This window comes from Epinephelus moara, chromosome 13, assembly GCF_006386435.1.
Source record: "Epinephelus moara isolate mb chromosome 13, YSFRI_EMoa_1.0, whole genome shotgun sequence".
Taxonomy (NCBI): domain Eukaryota; kingdom Metazoa; phylum Chordata; class Actinopteri; order Perciformes; family Serranidae; genus Epinephelus; species Epinephelus moara.
In genome coordinates, this window is record NC_065518.1 from 24,782,500 (window position 1) to 24,806,066 (window position 23,567).

General features: G+C 41.9%; 1 protein-coding gene across 3 annotated transcripts in view; it reads left to right on the plus strand.

Annotated features, from left to right (window-relative positions):
* The first annotated feature begins 1,033 nt into the window (after positions 1 to 1,033).
* The window catches only part of mrtfba (myocardin related transcription factor Ba), a 30,636-nt gene continuing 8,102 nt past the window's right edge, over positions 1,034 to 23,567 (plus strand). Inside the window, exons 1-12 of one of the 3 annotated variants that reach the window (XM_050059687.1) lie at positions 1,034 to 1,427; positions 6,842 to 6,928; positions 12,424 to 12,656; positions 18,208 to 18,285; positions 19,856 to 19,921; positions 20,115 to 20,170; positions 20,319 to 20,394; positions 20,557 to 20,718; positions 20,948 to 21,129; positions 21,298 to 21,441; positions 22,353 to 22,600; positions 23,114 to 23,285. In XM_050059687.1, the coding sequence (XP_049915644.1) occupies positions 12,500 to 12,656; positions 18,208 to 18,285; positions 19,856 to 19,921; positions 20,115 to 20,170; positions 20,319 to 20,394; positions 20,557 to 20,718; positions 20,948 to 21,129; positions 21,298 to 21,441; positions 22,353 to 22,600; positions 23,114 to 23,285 (1,341 nt within the window). In that variant the 5' untranslated portion in view covers positions 1,034 to 1,427; positions 6,842 to 6,928; positions 12,424 to 12,499. The remainder of the gene's footprint in view (positions 1,428 to 6,841; positions 6,929 to 12,423; positions 12,657 to 18,207; positions 18,286 to 19,855; positions 19,922 to 20,114; positions 20,171 to 20,318; positions 20,395 to 20,556; positions 20,719 to 20,947; positions 21,130 to 21,297; positions 21,442 to 22,352; positions 22,601 to 23,113; positions 23,286 to 23,567) is intronic. The other 2 variants (XM_050059688.1, XM_050059689.1) reach the window with 2 other exon arrangements.

Here is a 23,567-nt window from a genome sequence, read left to right on the forward strand (position 1 = left end):
CCTTAAATATTTTAGAACTGTTTTGTAATTGTTTTGATTGAATTTGAAATAATTAAAAGAAAGACAAAGCTGGCAGCACCATATACTCTAGTCACTGTTAGTCAGAGGTGGAAAAAATGCTCAAATACCAAAAAATTAATGGTACTTTATGTATTTAAGATCAAGATGTCTTTTGCAGGAAAGACCTGGGTGAAGCGGACAGAGAGAAAAACAAACAAAGGGACAAATGCATACAAACAAAAATGACCAGACAAACAAAAAACACACATAACATACATAATTACTAATAATAATCCAGCCTTATAATATGTATAAATCTGAATGTCATTGTCACTGATTGTCATTCTGCACAATGAGTACTTTCACTTGCAAAACCTAATTTTAATAATACTACTACTTTTACTTTAGGAGTTTGAATGCAGAGCTTTCACTACTATTGCTACTTTTATAAAGTAAAAGATCTCGATACATTTTTCACCACTACATACGAGGTGTTTAGTTGCACAAAAAATGTCAAATAAGTCCAGAGTGTCAACAAGTGCAGCTGTCCATTAAAAGTTCAGAAGTAAAATGTGCATCGGCACAGATTTCAAGGGGCACACAGGGGACTTGTCTCCCTCAATGTTTAAAACATATGCATTTGTCCAACCCCACTACAAACATAAGTAAGGAGGAACTCCAAACCTCTCATTTTAAGTTGAAACATAACTTACGCCATTGAAAAAGTATATTTGGATTCCTACTTTTTGTCCACAACAGTTTCAAGTCTTGGAAAATGGATCTCTATCTCTACAAATACCAGTGCTTCATACTAACACTTAGTCTTTTAGTAACTCTAATTTGCCTTTTGCCTTCTTTTACCTTGTCTGTTATTTTCCAAAGTCGTCCTTTATGAGGTAATCTATTGAACTACAGTTGAATCATCACTCTCAGAGCATGATGTTCTTGTTCTCGGGCTCTGATGCAATCCATCAGTATGAAACACTTTCCTCATGGCAAATGGTTAGTCAGTGCAGCTCACAGGAGTGATCTGGCTTCACACGTACGCTTTTACTTAATATAAACAGGGCAGTAGTAACAGTTTGTCCTGCATATTTAGTTTTAATAATGAGAAAAATCGTATAACCCATTTTATCCCCTAATAGAGGTTTGGTATAGTCTAACTATGAATCATAATGTGATTTCATACATGCTGACCGGTAAAGAGAGCAGCGATCCTTCCGCCGCGTCCCCCAAGGCTTCCAGCGTCATGACGTCACTCTGCATCCGAAGCTAGACCAGTCGCAGCCATTTTACTCCGCGAAATAAACTTCAATCTCACAGCTAGAGGAAACAACAAAATACACAACCTAATTCCGCTGACATTATGGATATTTCACTGTGAACCGGAGCACGGACGGATTCGGGTTTCAACTCTTCTCATTTCGGTAAGACCACAGAGCCGGGGCGGCGCTGTCTTGTTTTTAGCATGTTAGCCTGTGTTAGCTAACCCGCGCTAACTAGCGAAACTGTGAGGAGGTTGTTGTTGAGGAGCTTTCGCGATATGCGGACAGAGGCAGCAGGCGAGGCTCGGTAAGACTGCACCGCAACGCATGGACAACGAAGGTTTGACTGTAATTAACCATAAGATATATAGTTTAGTCCCAGGAATGGTGGCTGCGGACGCGGTAGGTTGTCATTTATGATTGGCACTGTCCGCAGCTCACTCACCTGTCAGATTTAAAGTAGCTAGCCAGCGTTAGCTTATCCCACACCCACCCGCCTCCACCACTGCGATAACAGTGGCTGTGGTGGATCCGACAGCCATGTCAGCCAATAATACTAATATAGATAAATGTATTCTCGCTATTTAAACAAGTAAGTTGTCAAGTCATTGTTTGTGAGTATGGTGTTTGTGCGCTGAATGTTTATCTCAGCCATTTCCTCTTGAGCCAGGATGCTCTCTGAATGCTGGGGCATGGCAAGCAGTATTGTGAGTTGGCACCCCTGTTACTCAAGTAATACTATCCACGCACGCGGTGTAATGAGGCCCCCTCGCGCTTACACAAACCCGATGATGTTATCTTATTGCCTGCCAATCGATTGAAGCGAGGGAAGTGAGGTAGTGCTGCACCAAATCCAAACAGGTCGCGATGTGTGTGAGTCATACAGACAGGCAGGATGTGGTGATTTCAGAGGCGGCCCCATCCGGTCACAGTCTGTGTCTGAAAAGTGTGAATTATTAGCGTTAACTTAAACACTGAACTCGTGGTAGGATGGGAAAGTAATTATCCCAAGGCTGTAGGCCATATATCCCTGTGTGTTTTGCTTATTCCAGCCCCCCAGTGCAGTATTAGTTTGCAGGGAGACTGTCTGCTCAGATCACCTCAGACAAGGGTTTCCATGTCTCTCCCTGCAGTGAATTAAATTAAAATGAAACCAAATATCACAGTGTAGGTAGATGTGCATGCATTTTATAGTACCTGATTTTTGTCCACTAATTTTAGATTGGTTCTCCCCTTACAGTGATTGCTGCAAACCACACTCCTCTGACTTGCAGTAATTAGTACTGACATGCTAGAGTTATCTTCCCACAGAGAAGCTCGCCACACGAGGCAGTTCATTCACATTTGTTTTAATTTCTCAGAAACTTCTTTATATAACCAGCCTACATAACCCTAATTATAGGGCACACTTGCTGTAAGTTTGGCTGTAATGGCCTTTCTTTTCATAGGTGAGACAGTCCAGTGGTGTTTGGCCTCCAGCCATTGATCCTTTTGTACCGCTTTTTTAGAAGACCCTTTCAGCAGAGTCCACAAAGGCAGCCACAGGAAGGAAACGACCCCACACGCGTGTCTGTGGGAACAGAGCAGAACAGTGACTGGAGTGAATGAGCCACAGGGATGACATCATCTCTGTCTTATCTCTGGATAAAAGAAGACGTTATTGTTGGAACCAGACACGGTCTATTTAGGGCCCAGAAAACTGCAGACTCAAACTGTAGTTTGGCATGGACCGGTTCTCATGCTGCGTTCGTGTGTGTGTATGGTACGTTCGGTTGGCATCTCTTAGAATTAATGGCATATAGGGCTAGGTGATATAAGCAGTAGCCTTATTACACAACATAGCAAGCAAGATCTTGTTAGATAAGGTGGTGTTCATCGCATTAAGCTGCATAATGATACGTATAATCATGCCGGTTTCCCCTGATTTCATTTTCTGAGATGTTACCGAGCAGGTCTTTGTTTTCTAAGGCGGTTCCCGGTCATCCAGGACACAGGATATCTAGTTTTCAGACAAAGCTTCGACAGGATGGGAGGCCTTTTGTTTTTTACAGTTGTGCTGTGTCATGGTTTCATCACATTTTTCTTTCATAGACAATTGCCAGTGGTGTTTTTATGTCCTTTAACTGAAAACAGACCCCCAAGACAGTTTATGGTTTATTTACTCTGAGACCAAGGCTGCAGTTTTCAGCTATCGCATGCTGTCAGTTGAGTGAATGTGTGAGTGTTTATATGTGTGTGTGAGTGCCGTGTGAAGGCTTCACAGCCAGGCCTATTTGTAGTAAAGTTGACCTATGACCTGGTATGCACAGATTGCGAAGTGGTGGTATCTCTGTGTCTGCTGCTGTTGTGGATACACAGCGCTGTAGTTGTGTTTGTTACTACTGAATGGCTGCAAAATTATTGATTTGCTGATTGTTTTTGCTCAAAGTAGGATTGTGAAATAGTAGGTTCCACATTGTTTCACATCTTGACTCCACACCCACAAAAGAGGTTGTATGTTTTTTGTTGTTATTAATTTTTATTTATTTTTTTAGTTCAATCCCATCAGCCAACAATTAAGACAATCAGGAAGATGTTTGCCGTCGAAGGTCATAAAGCCTCTCACCTGCGCTGCATATGGCTTTATATGGTTGTGTGAGAAGAAGAACAGCCTCGGGGGCGGACGCACCCGGAAACTGTCGTCATACTACTAAATTGTTGACATAATAGATTACCTAGTTAAACTCTGAACTTCTAGTGCTGCAGATAATAGAACACAGATGAAACCTGAAACCAGTTTTTGTTTTTTTGTTAGCCTAATTATAGAATCCTCCCTGGTGAATTTGGCTGGATCCGAGACGCTAGCATTGCATTACGCTCCACAGTTAGCCTTGGGCATGTTGAGGAATATCTACAAACCATGTTCATTGTCTTACTGCACAACAATGAGGTCACATGCAGGTGCAACCACACTCAAGCATGTGTACTCACTCAACAAAGAAATCCCCAAAGTATTAGATATAAAGCAAAGGGATTGTCAGAATTGTCCTAAATTTACTTTCCTCAACTTTGACAACTTCTTATTCTAACCCGATGATTGCCTGATGTTTAAAACTATTCACGATCTCGCACCCTCTCCTCTTAGAGGATGCCTGGCCTATCAAAGCAGTGGCAGTAGGACCAGAGCGTCTGCTAGGGGTGGCTGGGAACTGAAGTTCAGAAAGGCTGCCTTTGGTCAATCTGATATATTGAATATATCATACTGGCTTATAATTATTATTTTTTTAACTTTTTTTTTTTTAGTGTTGGACTTTTTATTTATTGTGCTGTCTAATGTATTGTATTTGCTGCTCTGTTGTTTACTTGGCAAGGGACAACAGATGCAATTAGCTGCAAGCTAACTCTAGTGAAATTATTTTTAATCATGCGCTGTCCCTGCAAAAATAAGCAATAAATGAATAAGTCAAACTGAAGTCTGTTGGGTAATGACAGTGTTATTGTCCCATAAATAAAGTGTCTCATTGAGAAGTCTCTAACAGCGATGTATTTTTAGCTACTCCAGTGAGAGTACAGGCATTAGTAGATGGCATTGTTAGTTTGTTGGGTCTTTTGTTTCAGTGTCTAGCAGGGCTCTTTGACTTCTCAGTCTCTTTTTGTGACTTTCCAAATCAGACCAGGATATGACTGATACTCCAAGCACTCCACAAACTCATTTCTTTGCCTTCCTTGCTAGCTGTATAAATACTGATTGAAATCTTTTGTTGCCTCTGACAATCATTATCTGCATTACATTGATACCTCATACCAGTGTTGTTTTGTTTCAAGAATAAGAAATGCAGTAAAGTGCTGTTTTTCCCTGCTGGTGGTGATAAAGTTTTATCTACAAAGATGACTCTCTTCATCATTGCCTTGATGAAGTGTTGAGTGGACCAGATCACAGGTTGTTGGCAACACGTGTAGCAAAGAAAGCAGGCGATGTGTTGACAGGGTGCGCTTGTTAATATTACTTGTGGTTGCATGTTACAATGTTGATGATTGACTTCAAGTGTGTGCTGTAGCAGAATGTTATGATACTACGCCGACCTACCCAAATCACTTTTTACCTTCTATTGCCGAGCACACCTCTGACTCTAGTCGTGTGTTTACTGGTACGTGTCTGTGCCGTGTGCCCGCGTTACCCTTTGATGAACACATGGTACTTGTTGCCTCGTGCCATTAAAAGAGCAGTCCGGGGCAGAGCAACACGCAGCGCCTGCCATCTGGATCCGCTCTTTGATTCTGCTGGGGCAGCTCCGATGTTTATCCCACAACGCCCTGTCAGCCGTGACAGTTGTTTGTTCCTTTCATAGCCTCCTTTCTCTCTCTCTCTCACTTGTTCACCCACCCGCGTTCACCCCAACACACATACACACATCGCATGTAGTGCTCTGACTGTTGGAATCCTGCCGTCACTTCCTGTGTCTTGTCTTTTGCTCTCACCAATTGAAATCCATTTACCATCAGATTAATAGTTTGGCTTATGGGGGCTTTTTGTTTTTGTCATTTAATACATGCTTTTTATATATGTGATTATTTTTTTATTTAATGCCATAAACCTTCAAGGAATCAGCATTCCCCCAAGATGTATATATAAACGCTTCAAGAAATCAAAGCCACAACAGAAGCAAATATTCACTGCAGTAGCTGTGATGCTGTGGTCAGGGAGGTACCTACATAAACAAACATAACATAGCATGTAGTACAAGACCATTATCTGCCCAGAGTGTCAGTAAATTGACACATCAATCAAACCATAATCTAGTTATCTATTTTTATACTCAGTGCCTAAAGAGTCCTGAAAGCTTCTATGTGCGCAGTTGATTGATTGTTATTCTGAGAGTCTCTTCCCTCAGATTGCAGCTTGATGCTCCATTAAAGCTGTTTATTCATCAGCGCTAAGAGTTTCTATTGTCTCTGCACGGAGGATCCACTTCCATTGTCATACAGACCACTGCAGGTTTTTCCTAGCAACCCGAAAACATCAAATCAGACCTCGATGCAGCCTTGAGTGTCGGCTAGTTTCATTCAGGCATCTTTAAGTGGCACTTATCATCTGGTTTATTCTGCACTTATCTTCAAACACACCTATTCATGCTACATCAGTGTCTGGTTCGGCACTGTGCGTGTATGTGTTTTTATTTGATTATTTTTGAATGGGTTTTCATTTGCAAGCATAATACTGAATTAGTTTGTTGTAGTTGCTCCCCAGCTCTTTAAAATGTATTCCTTTTGAATTGATTCAGTTTTTTGGGGGGTTGTTTTTTAATCTTGTTTGCTGTAATATTATATATTTTTTGTTTGTTTTATGTTTAGAAAAAGTATTTTACATTTTCATTGACAGAAGTTACTTTTTTGGAATAAACACTGGAAGAGAGACTGAGGCAGAAAAGACTTCCTACAATAACTCACTGAAAATTAGATATAAAAGACATTACACAACTGAACATAATATTCAGTGTCAATCTTTTTGGTGTGCAGGGTAGAGGTCGAATCCTGCTGGATCATCTCTTCGAGTTGCATGTGTGATATTTATATTAGCTCCTTTTTGTCTCCTGCAGGTTTGACTCCATGGCTTAGCGTGACTCTTGACAGCAATTAACCCGGACGTCTCTTGCCCCCCCCCCTGCTGTCCTCTGCTACTTCAGGTAGGCATGAACTCACTGACTGAAGGAGTATTATTGTTATTGACTCATCAACAGTTGTGGGTATAATGGGGTATAATTATCTGGTTATCAGTGAGGTGTATAAACTACACTGCAGACTGAAGTCTCTACGCACAGTGACCTACTGAGGGACGGCTGACTCATATGAACTGTCCAAATGCGCATCGGCAGATCCACATTATATACGTCTGGTGTACAAAGTGTCTGTATTGTTAGTGTACTGCACCAACAATAGATTTTTAAAGGCCAATATATTTGTGATGGTTTGGCAAAAGCCAATTAATCGGCCGATACCCCCCTCCCTTGAAAAATTTTTTTTGTCTCTGTCAGAAATCAACTAAACATCTAAGTCAAAGTAATACATCACTAAATAAATATATGTATCTGGAACTGAACTGTAAAAAATTGAAGGGGGACTAATTTTTTTTATCTTTTGAGCTTTCATTTTTCCTCAGATTCAACCTTAGAATCTCACCATGACTTTGTGTATGTAACTGCATGTAAAACGGGGATCAAAGATGGGCAGTATGTCTTTTAGTTGTATTTGAAATCTTGTATTTCAGATACTTTGAGTGTTTTGTAATTGGTAAAAAAAAAAAAAAGATTTAATTGTATTTTTGTAATTTTGTAATTTCGGATACTCAAAATACTTCCTCAGTGAGTCATAAAACATAAAAACCTAGACTAGGTTAAAACCTATTATATGGCTGGACTGTGTATGAAACACTGAAGGCTTGTAATTTAAAACAGGAAGTGGTGGCATTCACTCAGTCACAGACTATAGCTCTAGTGCGAATAGCGCCGAAACAGCTGTTGCAATCCAGACTAAGACTTAATGTGAATACATGTTACAGTACACTGAGACATAGTCACACAACAGAAGGGACCTGCTCTGTCTGGAGTAGTACACTCTGATCAGCTCCTTTTTGCTTCGCATTTAACACAACTCTCCCCTCGTCAGCTCCGGTCGGTGATGTATGTTCATGCAGGACTGGTGGAGGCAGCCAACGTCCACATCGTAGGCGATTTCTGCCAAAAATAACAGTTTGTAAAACATCTGATCGCACCGATTAATCAGCCAAACTGATGAATGGGTTGACTTCTACTTTGATACTCTTGTCACATCTCTGCATCCAGGCACCGTCTCACCCCCTCTTCATCTCCTTTCAGTTTTTGTATCCATACAAATAAAGTTACATCCAGTAACTATTACTATGGACAGAATGTTACCAGCAGAAACACTGGGTCCTTTCTTGCAACTTTTAAACGAGATTTTGATGTTTATTGCTTCAATAATATGCAGTCTTGCTTTCAGCACACAGCACCATGCCCTCATTGGAGCAGCTCCAGTCTGCGTTCATCTTTGCCCATATGTGAAGCCTTAAGTGTTGATAGGCTCCGACTCGTGATGTGTAACCTGTTTCAAGGCTATAAAGTGGCAACTGCAGGCAGGTGGCTTTAGAGCCAAAGTAGCGCATTTTTCAATTAATTCATTTTACTGGCTATTTGATTTGAAATAGATATGTGGTAGTCAACATGGATATTGCGGCAGGCAGCAACAAACAATCTGTGTTTGTGTACTTCTTCATGAACCTTTAAGTGAAACTAATATTATCAAACTTCCTTTTCAAGATCTACAGCTTGGATCAGTTTATCCTATCAGACTAAAACGCTAAAGTTAGTGACTTTATCTTTTATGTGATCCCAATCAAAATGTGGAGCACATAAAGTTAGATAATTTAACTAAGGATATTAGCTCTGCATGAAGGGCCAGATACTTAAAAAGGGAATTAAGTGCTGTTTATTCTTCTGTCACAGTTTGTGTTCCAGCTCTTTGTTAGAGAAGGAAGATTATTCTGCAGTGAGGAGTGAAATGTAGTACCTGGGTGGCTGATGTTAAATTTCATTGCTTAATGACCTCCTACTCTCACTGAAAGACAACCAGAGAGAGATGAATAGCACGATGACCAGAGTCAATGTTCGTAGATTCCCCTTTCTAACAGCCCAGAAAAGGCCTTGCACCACAGGATGCACAGTTTGGTTGTAATCTATGGGAAGTGCTTACATGCTACAGAGCAGAGACTGGTACATCACTCATGATGTTGTTACTGGAGATCTGTTAATGTACTTCTGTCACAGAAAACCACTGAGGTTGAACATCAAGGCCTGAATAACGTCTGCAGCGTGGCGTTTTAGTGGCACTTCATCATCATTAAGGGCCCAGAAAGTGGCTGCGGGTCAGGAGCCACGTTTTACAGAGTAGGGTAATTTTGCAGTCATCACCAGATTCAACATGCACCAATTCAGATTGCCAGTAAATGACAAGTGAACTGGAGTTGACTCTCATGTTAATACTTGATGTCTGATTATGGGGCTGAATGCACATTAACAAAATGTCACAGACATAGTAGGTAACAGTTACTAGAAAGTACACAGGAAGTCTTAAAGACAGGAGTTTCGGGTTTTAAGCTGCGACTGTGAAATACTTACTTGTAGTCACTCAATGTATGACGGTTCGACTGCCAGGTATAGACAAACAGCACCAGTACTCTGTATATTTATGTAAACGTAGCCCAAGGAAAACCTTTCTCATTTATGGCTAGGGCTGATTTAGTTTAATCATTTATTCATTGATTGTTAAAAAAAAATAGGAGAAAATAAGGTGGGATAATTGTGGAAAAAATGCAAAAATTCATTCTTAAAAAAAAGACAGTGCAACAACTCTGGTCTGATTTTTTTTTTTTTTTTTTTTTTTTCTCCTCCACTTACTTGAAGGAATTCCAGCACATAATCAGCAGCTCATTTAGGTTTTCTCTTAATCGTTCTCCCCACTTTCTATTACCACAGCAGGGCTCAGCAATGAAGGAAAGCCCTCGCCTTGGGCATGTAACATGCCACGTCGGGCTAGTAAATCTAGAAACTCATTTGCCCAATCAGGCAAGTGGGAAAGAATTATTAAACATGTTTTTTTTCCCCCGAGAAAATGGCGGTGGGTGACGAAAACCTTTATGAGCTGAAGTCCAGGCGAGCATTTCAATTATCCTGGAAACAGGAGTTTAGCTGAGTGGCGTCAGACGATATTGGCGAAACTTCAACTCTGTATTTGCTGCAAGTTTGAGAGCAAGCAGAGTAAAATGGGGTCAGTTTTAATGACAGTTAACTTTAGTCTTTGTTGTTATTTGCCAGGGGAATTTCCTGGGTTTGAGGACATTTGGGGCGCTAGCCGGAGGGATCCGCCCCTTGGAACTTTTTTCGATTAACAAGCTCTATTTTGATGCTTTTGTATGCACTCTGACACCTTATTTACAATCAGAGTAGAAGTTTAAACCTTTACCAGCTGTAACATTAAAGTGATGAACACATGAATACATCAATAGTCAAATTATATTGTATACTGTATATGTGACGTGCTTTGTCAAAAGCAGTCAGAAAGTCACAGTGGCTCATTTCTAGATAAATGTGTTTATATGTCAACATCTCAATTTGTTGTCTTTTTTTTTTTCTCTTAGATTTTAAATAAAGTCTCGGCTCTCAGAATATGAAACTCTTATTACCAAATTCAAACAATGAATACAGTTTTTAAGTTTGTAAAGGATGGCAAGCTAGCAGCTAACACTTGTCAGCTCGACTCTGGTCGACACTCAGCGCACTTGTCCCTCCCTCCCTCCCTGAAATTATGAATGAAAGGCTTAATATTATAGAAACAAAGCAAGGCCTGGGACAGTTGTTTTTTGTCTAATTTTTAGATAAACAAAGTCATGGCTTTCAGAATAATTACTGGCTACTGGCTTGTCGGCGTAGCATCACGCGTCAAAATACAAGTGTTGTATTTACTTTTGTCAATATGTACATGCCACACAACCTTAGCTTGGTTAGATTCTCCATTGTTCAATCTGGTAGGTTATTTTAACCATGAGCACCAAAGTATAATACATTCAGATTCACCAGCATGGTAAACAGGAGAGACGAAAAAGCTGAAACTGTCATAAGGTCAAAATGTGTGCCACCGAATGAATCCTAATGACTATTAATCCACGTTGTGAGTATTGTCATGTGAAGTCCATTGCTAACTGTATGCTAACGTCATTCGTCAAATGGACCACAGCTCTACCAACATAAACTAGTTCCTCAGCTTCCTTCACAGTTTTGTTGGGTTTGCTTGTTTTCGTCACCTTACTGGCTACAAGATATAAGTGTCCCCAAGCTTTTCTGAGCATTTTCCACCCTGGGGCAGCCCCTGCAGTACAGCACGCGCTCCCAGTTTGGCAGGCCACTGAGCTCTGTCATGTAATATCTTTGTGGCCACCATACTGCTCTCGTTCCTTCTCTTTTCATTCAAGATGCAGACCTACAACGCTTTCATCTTCTTCAGTCGCTATGAACTGCTCAAAGTGGAGAGCTATTTGGGGCTAAAGAAAAAATCTTTGGGGCTAAAGCCCAGACTGCCCAGGCTAGGCAACGCCCATGTTATTCGCTAACCTGATAAATGTAATAATTAGCAAACGTTGAACTCAGTACAGGAATATTATTCATTGAGGATGACCATTTTTGGTGTAAACTAGAAACTAATAAAGCAGAACAATGAACAGCTTTATCTCTACCAAAAAGTCAGTGTGTATGTGGGTGAAAACATTTCACTTGCACTCAATGACAGAACTTTTCATATAGATGATGATATAATCTTTAAAAGCAGATCAAGAGATGATGAAACATTAAGGGTTTAGGATTTGTTGTGTTTGGATACATGACATGTCATCAGCACTCAGCAACCAGTCTCTCATAGTCCCCTAGTCTCCCTGGAACGTCTAATGCCTTTGGCACTTGAAGGACCTACAGGGAGAAATAAAAGCAGCCATAGGAACACAGTGGTCGTCAGCCAAAAGCAACACATCAGGGTGGTTAGTAAAGAGTGCTTAGGTCCTGGAATGACTAGATGCGGGTGCTGCTGAAGGGCGATAAATAGCATGCATGTTCAGACTGAGCACTCTGTCATCTGCTGGGTAAGAGGCTGCTGGGAAGCCATGGATACTAAACTGTTTGTTTTGCTCCCCGAAATGTTTCCGTTCCCCCTGTTTGAAACCGCCACAGCGACGTCATATTCCAGATTATGAAGCCTGTCTGAACAGAGAGAACATTCATGCACACGCTGGCGTTGTTTCTCACGAGCAGCGGTTTGAAGGCGATTATTCGGCATAATAGCCAACCCAGCTCGTTTAATGAATAATTTGGGCTGCCACTGAGCTCTTCCAGATGGCCCAAATGAAATGCCACCCTTAGCATTTCACCAGTTGGGTGAAGTAGTCATACCAACAGGATGATGGTTATTATTCTGAATTACTGATGATCATGAGGAGCCCACAAGATCCTTGAGTGACGTATTCCTGCTGTTGAGTTCTTCAGTGAAAGGAGCAAGGCAGTTACTACATTTCCCTCCAACTCCTCACTCTTTCCTCTTCTTGTTTCTTATATCCGCACAGGTAGCAGCGAGACACAAATCCCAAGGGACGGTGACCCATACCCCCCTCCCTGTTGCTTGCCTTCCCCTCCTGAGGCATGATGGAGCTTCAGGCTTGTCACGGGCAGCTAGGAGCAGAGGGGGATTGCGAGATGTCGAGTCTGCTGATGCCCAGTCCCCAGAGCGAGGCGGTGACCCATGAGATGGAGGAGCTGTCGCTGCAGCCACTGCCTCCACTCAATGAACGCAAAAATGGTGAGGATATGATGGCTGCACAGGCCTGTCGTGGCATGCAAGGGCTGGAGACACATGAAACAGGCCACCGTGAGGAAAGAGTGACCAAAAAAGATTTCTATTTTCAAAATGCTTAGGCAGTAGGATGAACAAATGACACTATAAAAAGGCAGAAGAAAAACAGTGAGGAAGAAGATATAAAAATAAGTTATTCTTATTAGTCACAAAATAAAAAATGTACAGGCAGTTAAAATGAGGATGTGTCTCCTTAAACACAGCCACTGAAATTGAGTGATGGAATTCAGTTTTGTTTATGTAGCACCACATCACAACAAAAGTTAGATCCTGTACTTCAGTAAAAAAAGCCCTGCATTCAAAATGTTACTTAAGTAAAAGTATTTAAGTGTCACCAGGAAAATGTGCTTAAAATATTAGTTGTCTCTGCAGTCAAATGTTCCCAGTCAGTATTTTACTTTTATATATTACTGCTGCATTCATGTATGTTGCATTTTACTGCCGTAGATGTTTACGTTTTTGCCAAGCTGAACTCCTGTATATACTGAGGGGCAGTGTAATCTACAACAGTGTGTCATATTGTGTAAGATCATCACATGTTTGTAGCTTGGCTGTCCCGTCAGAACCACAAACCTCTAAAAGGTTTTCATGGTTTCCGAAAAACAGGCCTGTTTTCAGCTTTATGATGATGCATTTTCCAGCTGATCCGGGCTTTTTTTTGTTGTTGTAATACTTTGCTTTTATTGTTTCCCAGCACAAAAACATGACATAAGACAAAAGGGTACAAAAAAACAACACAAAAAAACATTTGAAAAATTCTAGTTTGCCCTGTCTTATGAAACCTGTTCATCCCTGTGACATATGCAGTGACTCAGTTGTCCATCTCTGTGGACATCACTCCTGAGCTCCTTACCTATGAGTTAACAGTTCCATATATCATACATGTCATTCACAATTTTCAGCCAGTCATCTTGTGTTGGTGGTTCTGCCTCGCACCATCTCTGCATGACGGCCTTTTTACAAGCTGCCGACAAGATTTTCAGTAAATATGTCTTCTCTCAATACAGTGTCTCCTGTCATCTTGACAGAATACAGTACCATACACGATCAAGGTATTCTAATGCTAGGTGCTCTTTTTGCCATCTTTTCTTAAAACAAAATCTATAAAATCAATCAGTCTTTGTGCAACACTTTGCATGGAGCACCTTGATTGGCTGTTAAACACTACAGGAAACAGTAATGTCACTGCTAAAATAAGATGACAAACTCTGTCGCAGCTACACATATACATAAAGCTGACACAGTAAAAACGAAATGAAAGGTTTTCTAAAAATCTGATTCTGCAGTCGAGCCCTCGGCTATTTGAAATGACTCAAGTAAAATACATGCACCTTGGATTTGTACTTAAGTACAGTACTTGAGTAAAGATAGTTACATTCCACCACTGGTGACACTAAAGTCCACAAAAAATAGCTTAATAGTTAATATATGTATGATGACATTATGCTCTCTACATTATTTGCAACTCCTCCAACACGCTGACACTTACAGCAGCCCTGTTTAACCTTAAATAACCTTTATGCATAGATGGCCTGCACACTGTTAATGTATGTACACATGCACACAGGCACGTACTGCATAAATAGACTATTGAGTTCAAAATGGGTCGTTAAAGTGAGTGAAACTTCCATCAGCGTTTCTTTTGTGCAGTGCACAACAAAATAATCATCATGCGAGCCAGCCTCCATGTTAGTTTCTCATTACCCTCACGATGTTGGTGTTTTTTTGGCAGCCACACGGGACTGACTCAGACACTGATGGATGGGTACATGATTACCAGGCTTTAGGAGTGGGTTAACTTCACTGCTGCCTTTGCCAGTTCCTAATCATGGCTTTAGATGGTGTAGGGAGATCAGTTCAGCGCAGTCACTGTGATATTGATCGCCGCAGTCACAAAAATGTAATTTGTCAGATAGCAGTGAACAAGCGCAAGGTGCTGAGCCAGAGCTGTGGATTAATCGCGTTTTGGATAATAGTAGGATTTTGTGCCGCTGTGCACGGTGGCTGCTGCTGTCTGCGGGAGAGCGCAGTAAAATGTCTCAACGGTGGAACATTTCTGTGGAATGTCAACAACAGTAGTAGCACCCACTCATCATCTCGGCTTTTGTCATTTCCCTTCTAGTGAGAACACACACCTCATACTTTCCACCCTCTGAGCCATCCCCCAGCATTTTGCCAACCACCGAGTCCCCTCTCTCGTATTGGTTTTAACATGCAGGTGTTAATCTGTCTACCATCATGACAGGTCTGAGTGTCTAACACCACTTCAGTTGTGTGTGGCAGGACACTGTGGCTCAGAGAGCCGGGGGAGGGGGAGGAGTGCTGCTCTGTCAGCAAAGTGGGACGTCAAGACTCGGGGCTGTGAGTTTGTTGTGACAGGCAATGAGAGTCTGGCCAGTGAGAGGTAGCTCATTATGTGAAATCAATAAGGTTACTGATAACAGCAAAAGTCTGCTAAGAGGGTAAAGGAGTGCACAGCAAAAAACACGAGAGAGTCAAAAGTTTCAGAGTGAAATAGGATGATTATCGGCTGCTCTCCAAAGTAGGAGGCAAACTTACATCCACAGCATTTTCCAAAGTTTATAAATAGCCAGTGTTGCCTGTAATTAACTCTAGAGTCTCACTCTTTAAAGAAAATTGTTTGTTGAGTAGCTGCTCTCTCTGTTGTGCAGGAAGTCCATCGCAACTGTGCTCTTGTATATGATTTATTTTTGGAATTCAGTCTTTAGTCAGACGTGCAAAAATAGGCCAGAGTCACGGGCGGGTGCACACAGTCCTCCCCGTCCAGTATTTAACACTCAGTGTTTGCAAGTTCTGTTTCAAGTCAGAAAGCTGTCAGTCTTCATTAGAACGTCTCACACACATCACAGGCTGACCCACTGGGAGGTCTCTGGCTGTCTGATAGTGATAATGTCAGATTATTTATTCTGTTAACAGGGTACAAAAATAACTGGGGCAGTGGTGTCAATTTTGTTTTCCTTGTACTTTAATCAGGCCGCTTTAAGGAAGTAGTGCAGCATTTTGGGAATACACTTGTTTGCTTTCTTGCTGAGGGTTAGATGAGAAGATTGATAGCACCCACCCCTTTTAATATGAAGTGAGAGGGTTAGCTTAGCTTAGCATGTCCAAAAGTAACAAAATCCACCTACCAGCACCTGTAAAGCTCATCAGTTAACACTTTATATCTTGTTTCTTCCTACAAAAAATCAAAATGTAAAAATGGCAAGTTGGGGATCAAAAGCTGTTTCTCACCAGTGAGCTGTGAAAATATGATGGGGGAATACAGAAAATCCTCATGTGAATTTTTGGCATGACAACAATGCACACCAAGTGTAGTGTGAATTATCTGTCTGTGTTCCGTTTTTTCTCCTAAATAGTGCCCCTGTCCATTTCACACAACAAAAACTTATCCAGATAGAGGATGTCTGACGTTAACTACACAATCATCTAATTGGACCCCAAATTTGATGCTAAAGCTACCTGTTGTGGCTAGCCCCCTTCACTGACCTCGATATAATGTAGAAAGAGCAAATCAGCTACAGTATCATCGTCATTGTATCCCAGCTAAAGCAGAAACCAAATTGATAAGACATTCCCCCATTTTGGCAGCAAGTGAACTTAGACCTGGAGGTATGACATCAGTTGGAACAAAGGATTTCGTTGGGCAAACCTTTATAGCCAAGTGGAAATCCACTGAAATCGATATCCTTCTGAATAATGTTCCCCTGCACAAATGTTCCGCAGGGGTGTGCATGCATTCATAAGAACCCACAAAATCAGTTTGTGTAAGTTTTGTGCAAATATTTTGGACGAAAGTCTGAGCTTTGTGTGAAATGGCTTTAACAGGGTTATGTGCGGGACTCTGTCTTGGCTAAATGCAGTAACTTCCTGGAGTCTTTACTGGTGTCTGGAAACCTCATGGTGATGTTTTTACACTTTGGTTTTTGTACTGATTAAACAAGTGAGATGTAGCATGTTAATTAGTGATCTTAAGAGCTGCTGGTAGGTGGATTTTGTTAACTTTGGACAGCTGTTTCCTTCTGTTTCCAGTCTTCATGCTAATCTATGAGAGCTGGGCATAGCCTTAGCTTCATATTGAACAGACGGATTAGAAAAAAGTGTTCGTTGTCCCGTCTAACTCTCGACAAGAAAACAAAAAATGTCAAACTATTCCTTTAATTAATGCATCACGTCTGTAGACATGTGATTTCTGGTTCTTAAAGTACCACTGATTTCTCTTTTACCACATTCCATCAGCCATGTGTGGTCAGCTTGTGTCATATTTGCATTATTGAACAAGGCGTAAATCCACTTCTAGATAGTATTAAAAATCTCACGTATTAACTGCAGGTGAAACATACATTTTTCTGTTAGCCTGTGTTTCCCTCATTGACCCGCTAACTGCGTGCCTGTCTCTGTGTGCATAAACAGCTCAGTCATGTCATCCACCTCTCGACTCATTCTGCTTAGGTCACAGGTCAGCATGTGTTCGTCAGGCTGAGCAGCATTTCCCGGAGGAATTGAGGACAATGCCACTGACTGGAAGTCTATATATATCACCTTAAACAAACATGTCCCTGCTGCATATCTTTCTCCAGCTATGTGCCGAGTGTAGTTGGGTCAGAATGGTTCATTTCTTTCAGGCAGGTATAGCTTCTGTCCAGCAAGCCCTGCAAAATGTCTGTACAAACAGGAGCCAGATCGATTTCTGTATACAGTTTGTTAATGTTTCACCACAGCTCTAACTGGAATTAAAGCTGCAGCATTCCAGAGTATGCAAAAGGTTATGACATAATGTATGACAGCTTTGTATAGCCATGAAGTTGATGTTGTTGATCATTGGTCTTACCCTGGTCGAATAAGTTGCACTCAGTTTCTCAAGTTGGTGAGGTCAGCTGTTTCCTGTTAGAGAAGGACAGCTTGTATTTCTTTGTAAGTTTTGACACATCCTTTCCTGTGAATGCAGAAGTGGCCTGTGGTCAGTATTTAGTTTTTAATGTGACTCGTCCTTATCAGGCCCACTGTCAAAACTATGTGAAAGCTACAAAACACATGTGTTGTTGTCTTCTCAGATTGACGATACATGTGTTATCGCCCTTTGTCCTTAGTCAGTGCTGACTCAGACTCTTTACCGTTCCCCAGTAGTTACAAGGAACAAGTGTAGACATCACATCAGGCTGTGCTGGGATCGCCGACAGCGAGCAAATAAGCCATCCTAAACGGGCTGAGTGAGAGAGGGAAGTATTTGTGGAGGGGTAGGAGGGGTTGTAGCCCTGCAGTAAAAAAAAAAAAAATCAGGGAGGGAAAGAGGGTTAGAGGACGGGCCCAATGTTGCTCCTCTAATTCGTAGTCACATCACATCATTCAGTTCATCTTTTTGCACCGTGGCTGAGAGAGGATATCACTATAAGCTACATGTTTTAGGCTTTCATACATAGGCTGTCACCTTGGGATCAAATGGCTTAATCACTCCGTTGTATTTTGGACTGCTCCATAGGCCAGGACTCTCTGTCTCAGACAATGGCCTGTGTGGAGGTAGAGACCCCCAGTGACTGCTGCATTAGGTTCAGAGAAGGTGAGCACTCTTCTTTGTTGTAGCAGGTTAGTGGGCTAATGGTGTTGGCAGCTTGTCCTGGAGTTCTGGAAATGTGGTGGGTCAATAAAACCTCTTTTATATACCTAGTGTTTTGGTGGTGGGTGTCCGTCTTTGTTTCTCTTGTGAGTGCCCTCTGGCGTTGTTTTGGTTTTGGGTTGCAGTGGTCCAAATGTTAAAGCAGCAGGATTGTGAGCACATAATTACAGCCTGTGAAATGTCATACCCTGGTGAAGAGAGTTTACTGGGTAATGGAATGAAACACCATCTCGTCCTTTTACATCTACTGAGGATTGAAGATGCACTAGGTAGCGCAATGTTTGAATTACAGCCTCCTGAATTTGCACTCAGAATGATGTCAAAACTCTCATTCATAATTGCCAACACCGCCTCTACAATTCTCTGCTGGGAAAGAGGCAGATAGAAGGTGCGGAGAAAGCAAAATTGTGCAAAAAAAACCTATGTTAAACCAATGTTATGACATGATATCTGCATTTGATGTCAAAGGGAACATAATTTGTGGTGGATTCTTTATTTGATAAATTACAGAAATGGCAGATTAAAACACGATTAAGATCACAGACGCTCTCTGCAATTATTGCAAATTACTAGAGATCCCCAGGTAATACATGTCCCATGCAAATAGGGCTGTAGGCTGCATCCCATGACATTGATTATGGTAAATTGTTTGCGCTAATAAACAGACACGTTGACAAGTGTTTTACTGTCAGCCTATTATGTATTTCAAGAACCTACATACACAAGAAAATATCAAATTATGGAGGAAAAGACTGTGACACCAAAAATGAAGACACTTAAGAGCTCCTCCTAAATTTCTTTCTGGGGGCAAATTTTCTTTTCCTAGGATGACAAAGGCATGACCTGCCCTAATCTCCCTCTGATTGACAAGTACTCGTTGCCTTCATTGGTCGGGTTGGTTAGGTTTAGTCAAGAGGAGTGAGATTGATAAGGGGTAGGGTGAGAATGTCAGGGTAAACCAGTCAGAGACAGCGTAAGGCAGGTCATACCTTAATCATCCTAGGAAAAATAAATTTGCTTTCTGGGGAGCCGAGCTCCCCGTACCTCACACGTATTTCGGACCCTGCTCTCAGGAGCGAAGTTATTATGTAACAAGATAGGACTGACTGTCTGGAGCTAAAGTCTCCTCGTCAGGCTTTTAATGTCAGCTCAGTAATAGCTGATATGTGCACTTCTGTTTGTAGGGTAATTTTCATCCTGTGTGCAAAATGCCTTTATACAATGACGTTATCGTATGTTGTCAGCTTAATGACTAGAAAGCAGGATATGAGTGATGTATCAGGGTTGGCAGAGGTTAGTATGTGGTTACCTTCTCTGCTTGATGTCGTATTCTTCCTTAGTTCTTCCCTATTTTCCCTTTTTATTTTTATATTCTACCTCATCTGGTTAATCTTCTGTCAGCTGTTTTCCCTCATTTTTCCTATAATGTTTTTCCTCTTTTTTTCTACTTAACATTACAATCAACATGCCTCTGCTTTTCTTTTATAATTTTTTTTTGCTTTTACTTTTTCAGTCCTGCAGTTAAGGCTTCAGCAAAGGCGAACCCGGGAGCAGCTGGTGGACCAGGGCATCATGCCACGTGAGTATCAACGCTGCCAGTTGTCCATCAGTCAGCAAAAAAAAGCTGATGTGGTGTGGGCGGGTGTATGATAACAAGCTGGGACCCTGATAGCTGAAATATTAAACATGTTTGTGCTTTTTAAAAAGAAATCCAGATCATCTGTCCTTAAAAAAATTGTGCTCAGACCTGATGAAAATGTGATGTGTTGCAGCTCTGAAGAGCCCGGCAGCTTTCCATGGGCAGATTCGCAGCCTGGAGAGAGCCAGGGTAAGACACCCAGTTAGGAAATAAAGTGATAACTGTGGATTTGAGAAGTAATAATGCACTCCTGGACTGTTGTGTTGCTCAGTGCAGCAGAAGCAGAACAGGGCATGGAAACTGAGATGGTTTACTGACTGTCCGTCTCTGTCTTCAGACTGAGAATTTCCTCAAGCACAAGATCCGCAGTCGTCCAGAGAGAGCAGAGCTGGTCAGGATGCACATCCTGCAAGGTACTGGTGATTCTCATATGCACGTATTGTATTATCTAACGTTCCTTGTGGACCAGCATAAGAGAATTTAAATGGGCTACAGACACAGCAAACAAGAAATCTACAAGCTGACATCATTCAGTATGATATAAACTATGTGTGACATGTTTCTCTGTTCCTCAGAGACTGGAGCAGAACCGTCACTACAGGCCACCCAGATGAAACTGAAAAGGGCCCGGCTGGCTGACAACCTGAACGAGAAGATCGCTCAGAGACCCGGCCCCATGGAGCTGGTGGAGAAAAACATCCTGCCGGTGGATTCCAGCGTTAAACAGGCCATTATCGGTGAGAGACAGGAAAACAGTGATTGTCAAGTGACTAATGTTGCTGTATTAGACAGCCAGTGCTTTTACAGCATTTCTGCTTTAATGGACACTGTTAGGAAGAGGTCATTGTTTGATGGGCCCTGCCGGGAATTGGAGAGGAATGATGATAAAAGATGTGTTTTACTGGCAAAGAGATAAAAACAACGTGAGTGGTTAAGCGCTGGAATTTTGTTGCTGTCGTCTCTTAGTGGGTCAGGTGAATTACCCCAAAGTGTTGGATGAAGACAGCAGCGATGCCCTGTCCCCAGAGCAGCCGGCCAGCCAGGAATCTCAGAGCTCTGTCCCCTCTCCTGGGGAGAGCAGAGTGCCAGAGACGCCCTCTCCAGTCCCCGCACCACTACCACCACCAATACCCAACACCATACTGCAGGTCAGACACAGGGCTTGCTACACTGGTGTTTGTACATGCCTGCCTTAATAGCCCCAGGTTTTTCTAACTACATAATATTGTTACCATTATTATTGGACTCTGCAGTGTTTACAAGACGTTAGAGGTTTGCTTTGCAGTTATAAATGTCTCTTTGCTGTGCTTCTTCAGGCCTTCCCAGTTGCCACACAAGCAACAACAGACTTTGTGAAAGTGATCTCGACCATTGAGCAGCCCATGAGCCGCCCAGCTGTCACTCCGGCACCGCCAGTCACCACAGCTGCTCCTTCAAAACCAGGCCCAACACTGGTCAAAGTAAGGACTGGGTTTTTTTTTTTTCTCACCTCTAAGGCTCAGTCCCAATACACCCCTTACCCCTCCGTTTTAGGTGTTCACGTCTCTAGAGGTTGAGTGTCCTGATTCTTGTTGGGATAGAGGGGTAGGGCGTAGTGTACAGGCTACATGGCCCCCCTAAACATCAGCAATATGGCTGTAGGTGTAATAAAAGAAACCCACAAATGTATTTTTGTTGTTAATTAAGATTTAAAAATGATCAATAGCCATTCTTTTATTTTAGTTTAATGCTTTTTCAGTGCATTAAGGTCCTTTTTCTATAACAAGCATAACAAAATAAAATGTTAGTAGTACGTTGATGTCTTGGTATCTGACTAGCTAACGTTACATTGTTATTGCTCATTTTGACATATTTCCATGTCGCATTCCTTTACTTTGATGGCATATTATGCCCAAAATTTACCTTAAGACCAGTCCACTTGTAACCGCTCCTCTGGTATCAGTGCAGACTGACCGAGTAGGAACACGGGTTGCTAACGTTAGCCTACAGAGCCCCTCTAGTGGCCTGGTAATGAAGCATTGTTCATTTTTATTTGCTGACTTGTTTGAGCGATTGATGTGCATGTGCATCCATGCTTTTTTTATCTCCATCAGATACATGGCACATGTAATTGTGATGATACCGTTGTTGCTATAGTTGCATCTGTTTACATTAATGACACCGACAATTACTGATGACCTATCAGGGTCTTGAAGGGAAAGACTTTAACCACTAACCCTTATAATTCTGTTTCCAGGGGCAAATGGGCACTTAAAAGCGAGGAGTAGTGGTACAAATAAAAGACTTAGGTTTTGCCTAAATATGATATCACCTCTTACTGTGATATCTGAATCCTGTGGAACAAACTTTTCCCTGTTTCCTCCCACAACAGCAAAGCCAGCAGAAGTCTCCCTCAGAGAAGAGCCGCAGTAAGAAAGGCAAAGAGCCCAAGTCGAGGGTGAAGAAGCTCAAGTACCACCAGTATGTTCCCCCAGACCAGAAGCAGGAGGCCAGCGAAGCACCCATGGACTCTTCTTACGCCCGACTGCTGCAGCAACAGCAGCTGTTCCTGCAGCTGCAGATCCTCAGCCAGCAACAGCAGCACTACAACTACCAGACTATATTACCAGCACCACTCAAGTACGTATATGAAACATTAATAAGAAAACATTTGCAGTTGTATTGTTTTATTACTGCTTTGGCTTGCTTTCATAACCCTATGTAAAAAACACCTGAAAGCAGGCCAGATAATGCTGTTTTCAATGACCCAGAGGGCCATTAGCTAGTTTCCAATAACAACTCAGCGTCTAATCATATAATAACTAACAGGATGTTGTTTCACCAGCTGCTGTTTTCATAAATGTCCTCACAGCGCGGCATGGCAGAGCTCCCTTTGAACCGCTGCACTGAGGTTTGGATGACTGGCTTTGTTAGTGAGGCGCAGGGCACAGGATGGATGCTCTGTTCATATTGGGAACACATTTCCTCTTTGTCTTTCCTGCCTTTCTCTCTCTTCAATCATCTCTCCAATAATACTCCTTTGTCCACCTCTTCCTCTTTTTTTGTTTCTTTTTTTGTGATACAGAAGTAGTGTGAATTAAATCCTTAAAAAAAATAATGACCTCATATTTTTGTGTTTCTCTCTCACTACAGGCCCGTGGCCGAGGGTCAGAGCAGCAGCGCCGGCAGCCTGCCAACCTCCATCGTGGTGTCCTTGCCCACTGCACCTCCACCTCCCCCCGTTACTCCGGCTCCGGCTCGTCCAAACAACACGCTTTCGAACCGCAAGCCAGGAGTCTTGCCTGCCAACCTGGAGGAGATGAAGGTATTTGGAAACCCACTTGTACCAGCAAACCCCTCACCCATGTAGCCTGGAACAGCATGTCCCAGCAGCTTTGAAATCAAAGTAGCCTAAAGGGAGAAATTACCCTTTTATGGGCCCACTCAGCTGTAGAAGTGAACTGTGTCGCAGCCAGTACAAGAATGTTTTCATAGGAATCTGATAACTCCACAAAAGATCCAACAAGGTTTTGTTAAGTGTTGTTCAAAATATTGATTTATTGATACACATCAGTTCTGAATATTTGAAATGTTTCAGTACTTATTT